The sequence below is a fragment of the Bombina bombina genome, chromosome 1 (genome assembly GCF_027579735.1).
Source record: "Bombina bombina isolate aBomBom1 chromosome 1, aBomBom1.pri, whole genome shotgun sequence".
Lineage (NCBI taxonomy): Eukaryota > Metazoa > Chordata > Amphibia > Anura > Bombinatoridae > Bombina > Bombina bombina.
The window spans coordinates 248,872,404-248,891,953 of record NC_069499.1 but is presented as its reverse complement, the minus strand read 5'-3'; the positions used below and the strand labels follow the sequence as shown (position 1 = coordinate 248,891,953).

General features: G+C 37.5%; 1 protein-coding gene across 1 annotated transcript; it reads right to left on the bottom strand.

The window, feature by feature from the left end:
- Window positions 1–1,100: 1,100 nt before the first annotated feature.
- On the bottom strand, window positions 1,101–13,614 carry SPTSSA (serine palmitoyltransferase small subunit A). The gene is made up of 2 exons (XM_053697923.1): window positions 13,386–13,614; window positions 1,101–2,091 (listed from the first exon to the last, which is right to left on the bottom strand). The coding sequence occupies exons 1-2, from the start codon at window positions 13,522–13,524 to the stop codon at window positions 1,988–1,990; spliced, it is 243 nt and encodes an 80-aa protein (XP_053553898.1). The 5' UTR covers window positions 13,525–13,614; the 3' UTR covers window positions 1,101–1,987.
- Between the last annotated feature and the right edge of the window lie 5,936 nt (window positions 13,615–19,550).

The window sequence follows — 19,550 nt, the reverse complement described above, 5'->3', positions numbered from 1 at the left end:
GGTTAAATTTGTCACACATTCTCTTCCAGCATCTTCATTTTTCACATAACTTAAAAGCGTGGGAGCAACAGACGAGCAAGATTTGTATTTATTTGTAATCACAGCAAGGTGCTGTCACTCTGCTATTGTAGTTACCAGGGTACAAAGATTGATAGATTTGTTTTGTAACTGAATGACAGCCGATGTTCTGTGAAGGGACCTAACTTTTCAAAAGAGCGAACCATGTCACTTCCTGTGACGTTTCATCAGCTGTTGCTCTCATTTTGACCCTAATACGCATGCGTGCCAGCTTCTTCACATTCCTGGCCGCATAAGTCACGGTAAAACTATTTAGACTTGTGAAACCATTGTATAACGCATGCGTGGCCTTTTCTATCAGAAATGGTGGTGTTTTATGCAACAATGTTTATTCAACACTGTATGTGCATTATGGTGTGAATCAGAAATAAATGTGTAGTAATTTAAAAATATTTATTTATATATAACCTAAAACATGGAAAGATGTTTATTCATCCCTGCATGACAAACAGCCACTCGGATATCGCCACTGCATATCGTATTTCACAGTAAACAAAGTCAAGTGCTTTGAAAGTTTGTATGTTTTTGAAGTTATATATAAATAAATATTTCTAAATAGCTATACATTTATTTCTGTTTCACAGCATAATGCACATAGTGTTGAATAAACATCGTTCAATAAAACACCCCCATTTGTGATAGAAAAGCCCACGCATGCGCTATACAATGGTTTCAGAATTTCACAAGTGTAAATAGTTTTACCGTGACATATGCGCCCAGGAATGTGAAGAATCTGGCACGCATGCGTATTAGGGTCAAAATGAGAGCAACAGCTGATGAAACGTCACAGGAAGTGACATGGTTCGCTGTTTTACAAAGTTCGGTCCCTTCACAGAACACCGGCTCTCCTCAATTCCACATAGAAAGTCATAAAATAATCCCAGTACTTGAGGCCACACTAGGCCTGTATTTACATCTTAGTAATGTGTTTTACCCTCCAAATGACAACAGGGAATAAGTCACTTAATTCCTCTGTCTACAGTTAGCCCACCCAACTTTCAAAGCACCAGATAAGGCTTAAATAGACATAAGCATTTTATGGGGAATTCAAAAAGTGTAAAGTATGCATTACAATATATAAATATTCATTATGTTACCCTCCTTCTGTCATTTAACTTCTATACTCGCAAATTTTACAATTTTAGTTAAAACAAAAAGGTACAAACGTCAAGCTTGATAAGCCTAACACAAATTTTTACACAGCCACTGCTTGATCCCCACATTAGCTCATTTATAGCAGATGATATTAGGCTTTTAAAATGGTATGCCTCTTGACTGCAAAACAATGCAAATGTTGCAAAAAAACACTACAGTTTAAAGCTCTAAAACATTAGTATGTAGTGTTTAGTTGCAGCTATATACCAAGCATATAAATATATTCTGTCCCTTTAATTATCAAATTCCATATTCAAACATTCCAGCTACATCACAAAAGAATGTTTTCATTTCAATATATTTGATTTAAATGTATTTAAAAAGGGAAAAGAAAAAAAAAAAAAAAAAAAGATTGTTTTAGCAAAGCAGATGTCAGGTGATTATTGTTTCAGTCATTAAATAAAAGTGCACACTTCCAGTGGAAAAAAGCTACAAACTAACAATTACCTATTACCTGAAGGTTAAAACAAAGATAAACCTAACTAAAAGACATTTACAGTTCCATATTTAAAATATTCAACGTTGTGAAAAAATACTGCTGTACAAAATGTTGACATTTGTAAAAGAGTGCAGGGGAGCCACGTCACGTGGAAGATGGTGAGTGGCTGCTCATTAGATCCAGTCCTAGGGTGCTCAGTTTGCTATCACAATAGCAGCTGCCAAGTACTGCCCTAGTGTCAGAAATGCTCATTAAGGAAGATATTTGACTCCCACAAAGTCCTTTGCTACTATCGTGGTTCTTCTGTGTCTGATGTCATTGAACAATTTCAAAATAATGGAGGATAGCCAGAATGTGCTGTGGCATAAAAATATACCCAGTGTAGAGGGCCATTCCTACAACAGAGACCAACATGGAGTCTGGAGAAGAAAAGTTAAGGAAAATGCAGTAATGGTGTAGCATTCAGCAACTAATGATATTGAGGGCACATCAAGTACAAACAAGATGGGAGATTTAAAACACATTTTAGATCCATATACAGTGAAGGGAAACTTAAGAAGGGGCAGTAAACACCTTGAGATTTGTATATAAAATTCTTAGTAATGTAAAATCAAACAACCTTGCAATATATTTTCATCATTTATTTTACCCCTTTTCATGCAATTTGAGCAATTTCTATTTATCAGAACTTGAAATGTACTTCTCAAAGCTAACTCTGCTACATATCTGTCCCTAACAGAATTTATACCAAACAAGGTACTTTATACCAACATTAAGACTTGAGGTCCTACCATGGTTTACTCCTCAAAAAGGATACCAAAAGAATGAAGCAAGCAAACTTGATAACAAGTAAAATTTAAACATTATTTAAAGGGATACTAAACCCATTTTTTCCTTTTATGATTCAGATTGAAATTGCATGCTTTATCAACTTTCTAATTTACTCATTAATTTCTTCGTTCTCTTGCTATATTTATTTAAAAGCTTAGGAGACAGCCCATTTTTGGTTCAGAACCTGGGTTACGCTTGCTTATTGGAGGCTAAATGTAGCCACCAATAAGCAAGCCCACATAGCCCATTTTTAAGCCTGTTTTTCATTTTCATTTGGATCACTAATAGATGGATATAGAGTAATGGAAGTCATATACCCTTTTCTCTGATGATCCAATTTGATTTTGTTTGTCTTTTTCAGTATATATGTTAAATAAAGTGTTTAATATTCCCTTACTTTACCAATGAGCAAGCGCCAATACCTCTGATTACCTTGTATCTAAGCCTCTGCAGACTGCCCCCTAGTTTCAGTTCTTTTGACAGACTTGCATTTTAGCCAATCGGTGCAGACTCAAATAACTCCATAGGAGTGAGCAAAACGTTCTCTATATGGCACACATGAACTAGCATTGTCTAACTGAAAAACTGTCAAAATGCACTGAGATAAGAGGCAGTCATCAACGACTTAGAAAACAGTTTGAGCCTACCTAGGTTTAATTTCCAACAAAAAATACCAAAAGAACACCAAGGTGATTAAAATTGCATGCCCTATTTGAATCATGAAAGTTTAAATTTTGACTAGAGACTGTCCCTTTAATTCTTAGCACTGAGGCACGTTATTCAAATTGACCAGTAGGCATTGATGTTCCATTTATTTCACACAAAATTGTTGTTTCAGTCCTATTTTTATTTAGCAGAATTAACCCCTGCCTCAACTCACCACTGACATCTCCTGTCATCCACATTTACTCTCTACACACACATTGCACATACCTCTGCAGTTATCAGTTATTTGTATAGCATTATAATAAAACATAGGTATGATATGCAAGGAAGCATATATGGGAGACAAATGGGTAGAGAGCCCTGCTAAAAGCTGCACTGTTGTAAATCAGCTCTCATGAACGTGATCAACAAAAAAGCTTGTCTTGTAGGTTTATATGCTAAGGGGGGTTCAAGGGGACAACAAAGGGAGGAGAGGAACTGAGGTTACCGTATATTGTATGCATCCCTGGACCCTGAACAGTCTTTAAAAAGGGACACTAAACACATTTAATGCCCCTTCCTGTAATCATGGGTGCTGACATTTTAGAACCTAGGTTATACTGCAGGCATCTGAAGGAGAGTTGCTGCACATGCGCAAACATCAGCACTGGAATCCTGTAAAAGGCAAGATTTCAATATGGCAGCATCCATGACTCAAGGGAGGTGGGCAAGAGCTATGCTTATAAAATGTATAGCGTTTAATGTTCCTTAAAGGAGCACTTGAAAATAGTCTCCTCTAGTTTTCAAAGTTTGAGAGAGGCAGAGCATTCCACAAGATAGGGGCAATTGTGGAAAAATCCTCTAGGTGGGAATGTGAGGAGGTAACAAGAGGAAAGCAGGAGGTCATGAGCAGAGTGAAGGGGACTTTAGGGAGGGCAGTGTTATTGAAGGCCTTTAATTTTAGAGTCACCATTTTGCGTTTGATTCTGGAGGCTAGAGGAAGCCAGGAACTGGCAAAGAGGTGCAGTAGATAAAGCGACACGTAAAGATGATCAGCCTGGTGAAGGCTTTTATTATGGATTGTAAAAGGACAGAGACGGCAGCTAGGGAGAAAAGAGAGGAGAGAGTTGCAATAGTCAAGGCGGGAAAAGATGAGTGTAGATTAAAATCTACGGTGTGCCTTTTGTGAGAAAGTGGCTAATTTTGGAGAGGTTTTTAAGGTGGAAACTGCAGGAATTGGCCAAAGACTGGAAGCAAGGAGTGAAAGAAAGATCCAAGTCAAGTGTGAACCCAAGTGGGCATACAATGTTGGGTAATGATGTTATCAACCATTATAGAAAACCGGGGGGGGGGGGGAAAGAGGATTGGTTGGAGAGATTTTGAAAGAAGGGGGATAATAAGGAGCTCAGTTTTGCAGAAATTTAGCTTAAGATAAAGGGAGGATATCCATGATGAAATATTAGAGAGACAGTTAGAAACACGAGTTAGCAAGGAAGGGGATAGGTCTGGTGCAGAGAAGTAGATTTGGTATCATCAGCATAGAAGTGATATTGCAACCGATAGGACTTTATTAAGAAAACCTAAGGATGATGTATAGATTGAGAACAGAAGGGGACCAAGGATTAGCAGAGAAGTGTGGCCTTTTAATTTTGCCATTAGTAGGTCATTAGTTACCTTAAAGAACACTGAACCCAAATTTTTTCTTTCGTGATTCAGATAGGAGTAAATTAGAAAGTTGCTTAAAATTTCATGCTCTATTATCAAATTTTCTTCATTCTCTTGGTATCTTTATTTGAAATGCAAAAATGTAAGATTAGATTCCGGGCCCATTTTTGGTGAACAACCTGCGTTGTTCCTGCTGATTGGTGGATACATTTATCCACCAATAAAAAAAAGTGCTGTCCAGAGCCTGAAAGAAAAAAAAAAAGCTTAGATGTCTTCTTTTTCAAATAAAGATAGCAAGAGAACGAAGAAAAATTAATAGGAGTAAATTAGAAAGTTGCTTAAAATTGCATGCTCTATCTGAATCACGAAAGAAAGAAAAAAAATTTGGGTTCAGTGTCCCTTTAACTATTGCGGTTTCTGTGGAGTGTTGAGAGTAATATCCAGATTGCAATTGATCAAGGAGGAAGTTTAAATATGTGAAAATGTGATAAACATGTATAAACGAGCCTTTCCAGGGAGAAGGGAAATAGGGCGGTAGTTGGATGGGGAGGTTGGATTGAGAGAGGGGTTTTTTGGACGATAGATGGGATTACTTCATATTTAAGAGATGAGTGAGAGGTAGAAAATGTGTGAAGATTGGAGTAAGAGTAGGAGAGAGGGAAGTGAGTAGTTGTGAGGGAATGGCATTGAAGAGACAGGTAGTGGGCTGACAAGGAAGATTTAAGGGCAGAAACTTCTTCCTCGGTAACAGGGGCAAAAAAAAATTTGTGGCTGTGTTGGTTTTGGTGGATGATAGCGAGTGGTTGAGGAGGCTGGCGAATGCTAGTGTGTTGTTGAGATGATTTAATTTCTCTTGGAATCAATTTTGTTCTTGAAGTGGCTTGCAAAATCTTGAGCAGAGAGAAGTTATAGTAGGAGGCAGAGAAGAGCGGAAAAGGGCAGTGAAAGTGGAGAACAGACATTTTGGGTTTGAAGAAAGAGTAGAAGTAATCCTTTGTAGAGAGGGTAAGGGCAGAGTAACAGGACGAACTTGTAGTGAAGAAAGTCAGCTGAAAACCAAGATTTTCACAAATGTCGCTCAAAAGTGCAGGAACATTTCTGCAGGTAGCGTATCGGAGTAGTATGCCAGGGTTGAGGATGAGTGCATGACTTCTGAGCTATGGTGGGAGGAGCCAAATTGTCAAGGATCGATGTCAGAGTGGAGTTGTAGTGACAGGGCAGGAAAAAGGGATGGAGGAGAGCAGAGGTTTAAGAAATGCTGCTGAACTAGTGACTTAATGCTTCTGTGGAGTTTGGTGCGTTAGATGAAGAGCCATATCAGGCAGCTATATTTGCTTGGAATGGTATTTAAAAAGCAAGCAATAAAACAAACATGCTTGAATTCTCACTGCAAATATTTGTCATCTACTTGCTGGAGAGCACCACCAGGTAGCAATGGAGGAAACAGAACCAGACAGCAACAAAGTACTTGTATATGCAGAATACAATTGTGCTTTAAATATGCAGTTTCTTTTTTTAATGAGGCATTAATGTCTGTTAACATGTCAACTGCTGTCAAATGAAAGTTCAACAGAAATAAAGGCTCAGTATTATGTATGACCAGGCTTTAACAAGTCCCAGGAGCTAAGAAACTTTACTTTTGAATCCAGTTTTTATTTTATTATTCTACATACAGGATGTGTGTGGGGCTGCCTAAAAGTAGAACAAAAAAAATGAATGTGCAAAACCCTGCTTAATCTGTAACTTAATCGGATGCTAGAAAATTGTAGCTGTGTGCCTACAGCATACATTAAAATAACTGTCAGAAGATTATATTTACAAGTAAATAAGGGGGCAGTTAAAGAAACATACAATCAATTTTTCTTTGCATAAATGTTTTGTAGATTATTCATTTATATAGCCCATACACGGATTTAAAAAAAACCCAGTTTTGCTTATTTTTAAATAACATTGTGCTGATTTTCACTCCTAACAAAGCCCACAGTTTTAGGAGAATACTGATGAATACATACTCCAGCTTGCTCAGAGAGTCTTCATTTGCAGAGGAAGGGGGGGTGTCTGCTGTTTCCCACTTGCAGTGGGTGTCCAGGCTACCTTTTTAACAGAGCTAAACTGGGAGCTTCTAAGTAAGTTTTTAAACCGTTTTATACTGGATTTTTAGATCAGTATCTGTGCATATTCTTTAAAGTAGTCTCTATTACATGCAGTTAAAGAGACACTGAACCCAAATTTTCTCTTTTGTAATTCAGAAAGAGCATGCAATTTTAAGCAACTTTCTAATTTACTCCTATTATCAATTTTTTCTTCGTTCTCTTGCTATCATTATTTGAAAAAGAAGGCATCTAAGCTTTTTTTTGTTTTCAGTACTCTGGACAGCACTTTTTATTGGTGGATGAATTTATCCGCCAATCAGCAAGGACAACCCAGGTTGTTGAACAAAAATGGGCCGGCATCTAAACTTACATTCTTGCATTTCAAATAAAGATACCAAGAGAATGAAGAAAATTTGATAATAGGAGTAAATTAGAAACTTGCTTAAAATTTCATGCTCAATCTGAATCAAGAAAGAAAAATTTTGGGTACAGTGTCCCTTTAAATGAAAATTGGGGTATAGCAATTAGAGTTTAGCAAACTTACCTGGGTTTGTTGTGCAAACAGGGAGCAATATCACTTGCTTCCATTACATTGCTGTTTGTTTATACTCGCTCTGCTAAATAAGTTTATCTTAATTATTGCCGATAAAATGCGGCAGAAGTCTTAGGTTTATCCAGCTATGGCCAAAGCTGCAAGTTTATTGGTAGCTATTTTTACACCTTATTTGTTTAGCTGTGCACGAATCAAATAATAGTCCTCCTAACTGGGTCTCTTAATGTTTAAACATTACAACCATTATCTCTACAATTCAATTTTCCATCTTGATAAAATCCAGCACATACGTAACTTATTAACTCATAGTGTTCAACAAGGATTAGTTGTATTGTCATAAAATGATTACATGGTGAAGTTGACTATATACCTACTTAGTATGACTATTAGCTTTTTAAGTGACAAGTCATAATTAAACAAACTGAAGAGACAGACACAGTGACTTAAAGGGATATGAAACCCATTTTTTCTTTCTTTCATGATCCAGAGAGAGAATGCAATTTTAAGCAACTTTCTAATTTAACCCTATTTTTTATTTGTTCTCTTGGTATCCATTTGAAAATGCAGGAATGTAAGCTTAGGAGCCAGACCATTTTTGGTTCAGAACCTGGGTAGCGCTTGCTGATTGGTGGATAAATGAAGGTAACAAGCACAGAGGGAATGCTGCAGGAGTTTGTCACTACCCTATTTGTATGTAACGTGCAGGTGCTCTACCCTGTACAAACACAAAAAGTGCCTAAAATGATCAGCAGTTCTGTGGTCCTCGTTTCCTTCCTGAATTAAATAAATAATATAATCTCAGTGGAAGAAAGCACTCACAGGACTTCTCAATGGTGGGTCAAACAAAAGACTTAGTGTTTATTAACGTTTCGGGGTTCACACAGACTCCTTCATCAGAATGAAAAACCAGTGTCACATCATACCTTAATATAGTGTTCAAAACAATCAAATACTTACAACAAATCACCTGTGTCTCATGACATAGTTCCCATGTGCTAAGGTGGAACGCACGCCATGCGTTCCACCAAACCGGAAGTTACCTCACTTCCGGTTGTGTTTAAGTATAACATGTTCCAATATAGAGAAACTTAATAAGACCAAACTTTGTGTCAAACTTTCAAACGTATCTCAAACCTGTGTATAGCAAGCTGTTATGTGGCCAGCTTCTTTAGCATCAGTAAGTTAATTTCAACTTGTGTGCAGATAGGGTGTTCGAGTATGGAACGCATGTGTGCGTTTCAATATACCGGAAGTCGCACTATTTCCGGTTTGGCGAAACTTGTGTTTAGAGTGAAATTGTGCACTACAGGCATCTAACATAAAAATCGGCCACAAAGGTGAATTAGAGGTGCCTCTATGTGTTATGGAATGGTGCATTGAGCCCTTATACCTGTATGTAGGTTAGTGTTATCTGAAAACCGGAAGTGACCTCATCCCCTATGGTTGGCATTCTTATTAGCCAATCAGCAGGGCGCACAGTATTATGTTACATTCCCAGATTGTCATAATGACAGTACACGCTTGCCATTGTAGCCTGTATACTACAAAGCACACTGAAATGTTGACCATGACCTGTCCAAACTGTGTCACTATGTTGAGCTCAATTCAACTACATGGTCAAAGCTGTTTGATTAAAATGTGAATACTTTTTGCCACATACATTTTTCACAATAGCAAATAATTGTACAAGCTGTACATATGTAGAAAAAACTCAAAGTTATATCACTCCGGACAAAGCAAATACTACAACATTCTAATGTATCATGATACCTAGACTGCAGGGTTCTAGGAATTCATACACTTTAAATAAAATGTCACATTTACATAGGGATGGGAATTAGGACTTCTATATAAATCTCTTGTATGTTAGGCATCAGGCTAGACACATACCTCCCTAATCATATGACAATAGACTGAATATTACTAAAAAAAAAATATAGGAACTAAAAACTGAAGAACAGAGAAATTCAAAATACTAAAAAAAACAATCATCTGTTATGTAGAACTTGCAAAATCTATACCACAACTCTATTACCAAGCATGTAATCAGATGTGTATAGATATGAATCTTCTCACACAAGTATGTTAAGCTGTCCATCAAGGAACAATATTGGGCTACTGGTGGGGGGGGCTGAAAAAACGAGTGACCAATGCTGAGGCAGGGGTGGTTGGGACATGAACCAGGTCCACAACCGTGGTACCCTATTCATGACAATCCTACAACGCAGTGCGTGGAGGAAGCTCGCACCCCATGGTGTACGGCCACCTCTCCGCTGCCCGTCACCATCCCTACCAAGCTTACGCACCCCCGGTATGTTACTAGTGCCATCTCCTAGATAATGGCCCTAAAATCTGGTGCAGAGTTAAGTCCTCCAGGATAGATAGTTCCTAGGCGGTAGATCCACTCCGCTTCACGTCTAAGGAGCAAATTGTTGCGGTCCCCTCCTCAATCCGGTTTGGGGACATGGTGAATTAGGATGAAAGTTTGATGACACAAAGTTTGGTCTCTCTCTATATTGGAACATGTTAGTTATACTTAAACACAACCGGAAGTGAGGTAACTTCCGGTTTGGTGGAACGCATGGCGTGCGTTCCACCTTAGCACATGGGAACTATATCATGAGACACAGGTGATTTGTTGTAAGTATTTGCTTGATTGTTTTGAACCCTATATTAAAAAGGTATGATGTGACACTGTTTTTTTATTCTGATGAAGGGGTCTGTATGAACCCCGAAATGTTAATAAACACTAAGTCTTTTGTTTGACCCACTATTGAGACGTCCTGTGAGTAGATAGAGATATATATATATATATATATATATATATATATACATATACACATACATATACACACACAGTAATTTTAATCCTCTGATGAAGAAGGTTCATAGTGCCTTTGAAATGCGTCAGGATTTCTTTGGAGATAACGCCACTTATTGTCCTTTTTTGCATCCAGCTGGAGAGAAGTTATATATACTTTGTTGAAGATAGATATATTTTTTTTTTTTTTATTTATTTTACATTTAATTTGACTGAAAATGAGCCCTGCTCCTGTCCAGGAATCCAATACAGGCATATAGCAGTAGAACTCCTTTCAGAAATGCTGTGATGATATCAAATACATTGTAGATGCAGTTAAGTTAACCCAGCAGCAGAGGGGACTGCAGTTTTAGCCTTTTTGGCAGCCGTGGGGTTAACTGCATCTGCTATGTATTTGAGCCGTTTCTCAGAGGACAGGAGATTGTGTGGGAGGTTCCATAATGATTACATACCCTAAGTTTCAGACTGCAGAGGTCCCTAGGGGGAAATATAAGTGGCTTTCCCTCCTCTTCATTCCTGTATGGGCTCTGCTTTTAGACTTCTAGATTGATCGGCTGTCCGGCTGCTACTGAGATCAGAAAGTGAAAGTAAAAACAGCCATTTTACAAATGTGTGCTAAAGACAACCACTAAATGGAGCTCGTTTGCCAGAAATCACATACAAATCAATGCAGTACAGCCACTACTGAGGGTTTTTTTTTTAAGCAAAAAATTGCGAACTCTCTGGGTTTTTAAATCGCGACAATTAATCGCGGTTTAAAACCGGAACCGCGAAAAATAGTGCAGCCCTAGTGTGTGTATATGTATAAAAAATTATTTTGAAGAAACATTCATGGGGGACTGAACAGAATGCATTGCATGTGGCAAGTTGCTTCTGTTTTGTCCTTCAAAAATAACAATCCCTGCATAAAACAAAATAAGAATGTACTAAATTCTATGAAGACCTTCTAGTTGATTGAGGAGTTCCTTAAAGTTTAACATTCTTAAGAACATCATGTCTACAAACTCAAACCACCAAGGGCAATGAAATAGTTGGGTGCCATGTAATTGGCTAAACTATCCCAAAATATAAAAACTTTAAAGAAAGAGAAAAAAAAAAACACTTGGTGGCAGCTTGAAGTCATTCAGAGGGAAAAAAAAGGTGTTGATTTATACAATGATATATGCAAAGCATATACAGGTACAAATCCCCAAATCCAAACTTTTTTAAAAAAAAAAAATTTTTTTTTTTTTAAATAAAATTACTATTTTTCCTTGCCTGTAAGTAACAATCTTCTCTTGCTTGGGCCTTGGTTTTGTTTATTTTGTGTGTTCGAAAATGCAAATAGTCTATATGTATCAAAATAAGATTACAGCAGGATGCAGGAATATCTTTTTATTGGACTAACATTACATAGTAAGACAATCTTTAGAGATTCAGGCCTGAGGAACGATCTTCCTCATGCCTGAAGCAATGAGAAAAAAACTCAAGAGCTTGTCAGTATGTTATGTTAGTCCAATAAAAAAAAAAAAAAAAAAAAAAAAAAAAAAAAAAAAGGTATTACTGAATATAGCAATACACTTGTTATCTTAATATTTGACTACTGGACTAATACAGCTACTACAATCTAACAATCTTTTTTCTGGTCCCAAGCAATTTGGATACAAGGTTTTCTACCTGTATTAGTAACGCAAGCAGCTTTCAATTCAAAGGAAAATCTTGTGTTAACAGTCCCTTTTTAAAAAAAGGATACCGTAGTCTAGTCAAAAACAAAACTTTCATGATTCAGATAGGGCATGCAATTTTAAACAACTTTCCAGTTTACTTTTATCATCAAATGTGCTTTGTTCTCATATGCTAATTTCTAAGCCCTTGAAGGCTGTCTCTTATCACATGCTTTTTATTTGCTTTTCACAACAGGGGAGTGCCAGTTCATGTGAGCCATATAGATAACATTGTGATCACATCCGTGGCTTGTGGCAGACACTGCACTAATTGTCTAGAATGCAAGTCAATAGATAATAAATAAAATGTCATGTGATCAGGGGGCTGTCCAAAGATGCTTAGATACAAAGTAATCACAAAGGTAAAAAAAAGTATATATTACTATAACAGTGTTGGTTATGCAAAACTGGGGAATGGGTAATAAAAGGGATTATATATATTTTAAAACCAATAACAATTCTAGTGTAGACTATCCCTTTAATTACATGTTAGAGTTCCAAAACTGCCTGACTCATTTTCTGGGAGATTTGGAAACGATGTTCACAAGTATGTAATAAAACTTTACCAACAAGAAGTAATTATTTAAGTTTGATTCAGACATTGATGATGGTTACAGTATTGAATCCTTCAGTGTTCTACCCAGAACCTATTTAATGGCATAGGCACCCCATACAGCTGGTTTTACTGATCAAAAGTAGAAGGAAGTGTATAGTGATCAGTGACAAAAGAGAAAGCACACAAGCTCACTAAAAGATAACGATCACCTAACAGGAGTTTTAGGAGTCAGCAATAGAACTATAAGTATCCAGATGCATTGTTTCCATGCCCTTAATTGCAATAACATAAAAACAACGCAATTATAAAGATAATTGAGAAACAAACAAAAGAAATGCAAACTTGAACAAGTACTAAGTTGGAAAATGACTATTGACTACACGATGACATCACATGCGACAATGGCTTGGTAATTCTATACAACTGGGAGGTAACGGTGACTCACACTGACAATGAGTCATACAGGTGACATCTCTGTAGTCTGACCAATGAATGGTGCGCTAGTCACAACTCCCAGCTACCCTCAGCCACTCCCGGTGAGATACAAACAGAGTTAGTTCTGTTATCCAAGTGTCTAATAGCGTAATCATACAACTACTGCATAATACTTCGCAGATTAATGTTATCACGAAGTGTTCATGCAAGTTTAACTTGTATTTTTAGTTATTGCTTGCAAGGAAAAATATGGAGTTCGATAGGTTTCTTAATAAATGGAAGTACATTTTGTTCAACCCGTTGGACGCCAGAAAAAGCAGCAGCACTAGCAGCCGAGCCTAGCGGTTAAGACTTTATATAAACAAAAAAAACACCAACATAATAAGAATCATTTAGCAAATAAAAGGATACTGAAGACGGTGCGCTCCCAGGGCTCCAGCATATAGAGTGCGGTGACCAAAAGGTACTGATAATACAGCCACGACATGTGCTTCCAGGCGCGGCCTAACGAGCCCTGAGGTCCATTCGCTGTCTCACCGGGAGTCTTCATCGCTGTAATGAAGAGTGAGGGGCAAGAACTGCCCGACTGCTGTCTCCCTACACGACTCCGCCTGTCTCTTGTTGGATCATGTGACGCAACACCCCGGTTAGCTAATCGCGAGACAAAATGACGTGAAAGCTCGTGACCCCTGGCATATCCTGCCCCGCCTTTATTTTTTTTAACACTGATTATTATTACAGTAAATGTTTCCTAGAGTGCACAGGGTTCAGTGTGTGAGACGTTTGCAGTGTAAATTTATTGGTAGAATTATCATTGCTTTTAATTTTATGCAGAATTGTGTTGAAATGCTTAAGTTTTGCTCAGTAATTTTTAAATGTAAAAATAAATAAATTATTTATATATTAAGTTCTAAAAATATTTTGGCTGACATCTGCATAACGTGAACAATAAAAAAAAACTTTACAATCCACCTTTATCCTCGAAGCAGGCAGTATCCATATAGCGGGCAACAAGAACTCACAAACTATGGGTTCAATATCGTTAGCAAAGGCTTGATAGTTTTTTTGTGGGTTGTCTAAAAGTGTGAGGATTAAAAAAATGAAAGAGAATTTGAGGACACACCAGAAAATGGGCACCGTGTGTGACTGTTTATGGTTGTCAGGTGACCAGTATTCAATGAATCGGACCTGACAGTCCTATATATTATATAATTTAGAAGGCTGTCTAGTAAGATATATGCAAAAATACAGGACAATTAAATGTATATATTTTTTTTTAAAGTCCCCTGAGTGGCAGCCGCCTATGCTTCTGTGCATAAGAAATATGTCCCAGAAAAAAAGTGACACTGCACATTCACTACTGTGAGCTAATGTCAAAACACTGCTCTTTGTGTTATGTGTAGCTACTGAGGTAATGTTTCTGTTTTTGTGTGCTACTAACAATCAAGGAAAGGTCAAATCACTGTCGGCTAGATTACGAGTTTTGCGGTATGAGTGAAAAAGCAGTTAAGGCTCTTTTTCACTACCGCTGGTTTAGGGGTACCGCACACTTTTTTGGCCGTAACGCAACGTAATTACCGCAGCTTTCAAAAAGTCCTTTTCAATGGGACTTCCTTTGCGCCGGTATTACAAGTCTGCCTGGGAGCCCAAAAAGTGAGCGGTACACCCTATACCGCCCAGATCAATACCGTAAAGTGAAAGTCAGTAGTTATGGGTTCTATGCTACAACGCCGTAACATAAAACTCATAACTAAAGTGCTAAATAGTACATTAACACCCATAAACTACATATTAACCCCTAAACCAAGGCCCTCCTGCATCACAAACATTAAAATAAATTTATTAACCCCTAATCTGCCGCTCCGGACATCGCCGCCACTAGAATAAACATTAACCCCTAAACCGCCGCACTTAACCCCTAATCTGCTGTCCCTAACATCGCCACAACCTACTTTACAGTTATTAACCCCTAATCTGCCACCCCCAAAGTTGCCGCCACTATACTAAAGTTAATAACCCCTAAACCCAACCCTAAGTCTAACCCTAACACCCACTAAATTAAATATAATTAAAATAAATCTAAATAAAACTTACTATCATTACCTAAATAATTCGTATTTAAAACTAAATACCTAACCTATAAAATAAACCCTAAGCTAGCTACAATATAACTAATAGGTGCATTGTATCTAGCTTAGGGTTTATTTTTATTTTACAGGCAAGTTTGTATTTATTTTAACTAGGTAGAATAGTTACTAAATAGTTATTAACTATTTACTAACTACCTAGTTAAAATAAATACACATTTACCTGTAAAATAAAACCTAACCTGTCTTACATTACACTACAATTAAATTAATTAAATACAATTACCTAAATTTAAAAAAAAATACACTAAATTACACAAAATAAAAAAGAAATTATCAGATATTTTAACTAATTACACCTAATCTAATAGCCCTATCAAAATAAAAAAAGCCCCCCCAAAATAAAAAAAAAAACCCTAGCCTAAACTAAACTACCAAAACCCCTAAAAGGGCCTTTTGCAGGGCATTGCCCAAAAGAAATCAGCTCTTTTACCTGTAAAAAAAAATACAAACAAATACAAAGCTGGTCAATTTGTTTAAAATGCGAGCTCAATCCTATTGGCTGATTGCATCAGCCAATAGTATTTTTTCACCTTTAATTCCGATTGGCTGATAGAATTCTATCAGCCAATCGGAATTCAAGGGACGCCATCTTGGATGACGTCATTTAAAGGAACCTTCATTCTGCAAGAAGACTTCGATTGAAGAGGATGCTCCGCGCCGGATGTCTTGAAGATGGATCCGCTCCGTGCCAGATGGATGAAGATAGAAGATGCTGTCTGGATGAAGACTTCTGCGGGCTTGGATGAAGACTTCGGCCGCTTGGATGAAGATTTCTGTCGGCTTCGATGAGGACTGCCGAATTCGTTGAGGATGGATGTCCGGTCTTCAAAAACTGTAAGTGGATCTTCGGGGGTTAGTGTTAGGCTTTTTTAAGGGGTTATTGGGTGGGTTTTATTTTTAGATTAGGGGTTTGGGCACTTGAAAAATAGCTAAATGCCCTTTTAAGGGCAATGCCCATCCAAATGCCCTTTTTAGGGCAATGGGAAGCTTATTTTTTTTAGTTAGGATTTTATTTGGGGAGTTGGTTGTGTGGGTGGTGGGTTTTACTGCTGGGGGTGTTAGTATTTTTTTTACAGGTAAAAGAGCTGATTTCTTTGGGGCAATGCCCCGCAAAAGGCCCTTTTAAGGGCTATTGGTAGTTTAGTTTAGGCTAGGGTTTTTTTTTATTTTGGGGGGCTTTTTTATTTTGATAGGGCTATTAGATTAGGTGTAGTTAGTTTAAATATCTGATAATTTCTTTTTTTATTTTGTGTAATTTAGTGGGGGGGGGTTAATTTAGGTAATTGATTTAATTGTAGTGTAAGGTTAGGTGTTAGTGTAACTCAGGTTAGGTTTTATTTTACAGGTAAATTTGTATTTATTTTAACTAGGTAGCTAGTAAATAGTTAATAACTATTTAGTAACTAGTCTACCTAGTTAAAATAAATACAAACTTGCCTGTGAAATAAAAATAAAACCTAAGCTAGATATAATGTAACTATTAGTTATATTGTAGCTATCTTAGGGTTTATTTTAAAGGTACGTATTTAGTTTTAAATAGGAATTATTTAGTTATTAATAGTAAGTTTTATTTAGATTTATTTTAATTACATTAAAGTTAGTGAGTGTTAGGGTTAGGTTTAGGGGTTAAAAAATATAGTATAGTGGCGGCGACGTTGGGGGCGGCAGATTAGGGGTTAATAAATATAATGTAGGTGTTGGCAATGTCGGGGACGGCAGATTAGGGGTGTTTAGACTCGGGGTTCATGTTAGGGTGTTAGGTGTAAACATACATTTTGTTTCCCCATAGGAATCAAGGGGGCTGTGTTATGGAGCTTTACGCTCCTTTATTGCAGGTGTTAGACTTTTTTTCAGCCGGCTCTCCCCATTGATGTCTATGGGAAAATCGTGCATGAGCATATAAAACCAGCTCACCGCAGCTTTCAGCAGCGCTGGTATTGGAGTGCGGTATGGAGCTCAATTTTGCTCTACGCTCACTTTTTGCCTGTTAACGCCGGGTTTTTGTAAACCTGTAATACCAGCGCTGTAGGTAAGTGAGCGGTGCAAATAACTTGCAAGTTAGTACAGAGCAGCTCTTACCGCAAAACTCGTAATCTAGCCGCGTGTGTGTTACTGGCAGTCAAAGAAGTACAGTTACTTGGAAGTCAAGGGTATACAATTGCTTCTCATTTGTGAAATATATATTATATATATATATATATATATATATATATATATATAATGCAAAAAAGTGAGCACTTCCACTCAAACAGCATCTACCAGGGTGCAGGCAGATATAAGTATAAAATTAGAAAAAGGCATGCACTCACTGGATTTGTGAAAAAAAGTGCTTTTATTGGCACATCAAAAATAGGTAACGTTTCGGGGATCAATCACCCCTTCATCAGACCAAGTGAAAAGTGAGCAAACAAAGGTGTTTAAATCAAGTGTTAACCCCTCCCCCTAATCAGAACAGGACAGCCCCACTTAGAACATGTGATATATGTTTTCAACATGGACATATCCCATTGTATACCAATCAAAATTGTACAATAATTAAAACAATAGAAATACAAAATATTAATTATTCTCATAATCAAAACTAAAGTGAATAATATTAATACAAATTGTGTACTAAGATATATAAAGGGGCTGAATCAGTGCACAACAATATCTATAATGAAATAAAAAGACACTGGGTGGTGGTGAATATGGATTCGACATTACCTTTTAAGGATTATGGTCCACCAATGATAGCCTTCAAGAAGGGTAGATCACTGAGAGATCAGCTTATGCTGACAGATCCGGAGCACTGCTACCAAAAGAATTGGTTGCGAAGCAAGAAGAAGGGCTGTTACAGATGCTCAGGATGCACCACCTGTAACTCAATGATCCAGGGGTCTCACTTTAGGCACCCCCATACGATTCAACATTTGACATCAAGTTCTATCTTACATGTACTACTACACATGTCGTATACCTACTGAACTGCACTTGTGGATGTTTTTATGTGGGAAAAACGAGTGACACTATCCACACGAGGATGGTGAATCATAGACACTATCCGTGAGGCTATTAGAAAACAAGCATCCGATCAAAACACTTCATGCAGTTGAAACATACAGATAGCGACCTAAGGTTCATACTGATTGATCATGTGCCATGATTGTATGTGGGGGTGACAGGAACCAGCGCCTACTCCAAGTTGAATTGAAGTCGATTTTCAAATTAAAAACTTTATACCCCAATAGCTTGAACCATCAGCTGGATTGGCAATGCTTTTTGTGATCCCCTGTTATTGTATCGTTCCAATAGGAGTAACATTGGGAGCTCACACTTACAATGGGGTGAACATAGACTAGCTATTTTGGCACTATGTCACAACTCATAATTGTGATTATCATATCAGTATATCTACATTTATTTCCAGCCCATGATGTTAGGACCCACTTGATGACCATTATCATGGGGTGCTGTTGGTGGTAAACTTTCTGTGCCTACCCACGGCCCTTCTCTGAGAGTGGAAAGTGGTGACCATCTTGACTTATGTTTTTTTTTTATTAAAGTATGTTCCTAATATAACTAATTCCCTTATTTCTGTATTGTGTTAGGCTTGTCATGATGGGGACTGTTATGTGCCTATCTGTGGTTTCTGCTTTACACTTAGTCTATACACTGGTGGGGTGTTTTACATTGCAATATAGTGTTACATAGTAGTAGTCCCCTGTAGACACTGGGTAGACACATGGGGTTAGTGGTAGCCACATATAGGGATTTTTTTCCTCTTGTGGGTTTATGTCCGGTCCGCAGTTTTTAACTTTAATTTGTGTATCTATTACTATTTTTTAGGATCATCCCTGCCTGCTAGTATAACATATACCATCGTCTAAATGTCTGAGTGATTGTAACTAATGACAAACAGCTCAACTCCTCCCAAACACATGGGAAATGTCACCAATGTAAACAAGTCTGATGATTGGCTGCTGCATTCCAATATGTCATCTTCAGCGTCACTGAAACCATTCCTATGAGACCTACGATGCTGTAACTTGTGTACAGTACACTTGGACATTGCTTGGATTTATAAATACTTAACTACAACTATCGATTTGTATATATGTATTGTTTGACTGTACCCTTGCTTCTACCGTTTCCTCACAGTGTGTCCGTGGGAGCTGCATCGTTCACATCCCAATAGGAGGTTTTATGACGTCTTGCACATAGGGTCCGTGTTTGGCCACGCCCACGATTCAACTGTTTGGCGGTTTTGGTATACGCAATGGCTATGAGACACATTATACTGTTTTGAGTTAGTACTCTTATCATATACATTGTTTTGAACCTCAGCTATGTACTATTAGATTAAGGTTGATGAGGTTTCTGTGCGTTGTATTGTTCAACACAAAAAATAAATGTTATTTTATTATTACCAGTGTATCAGGCTATA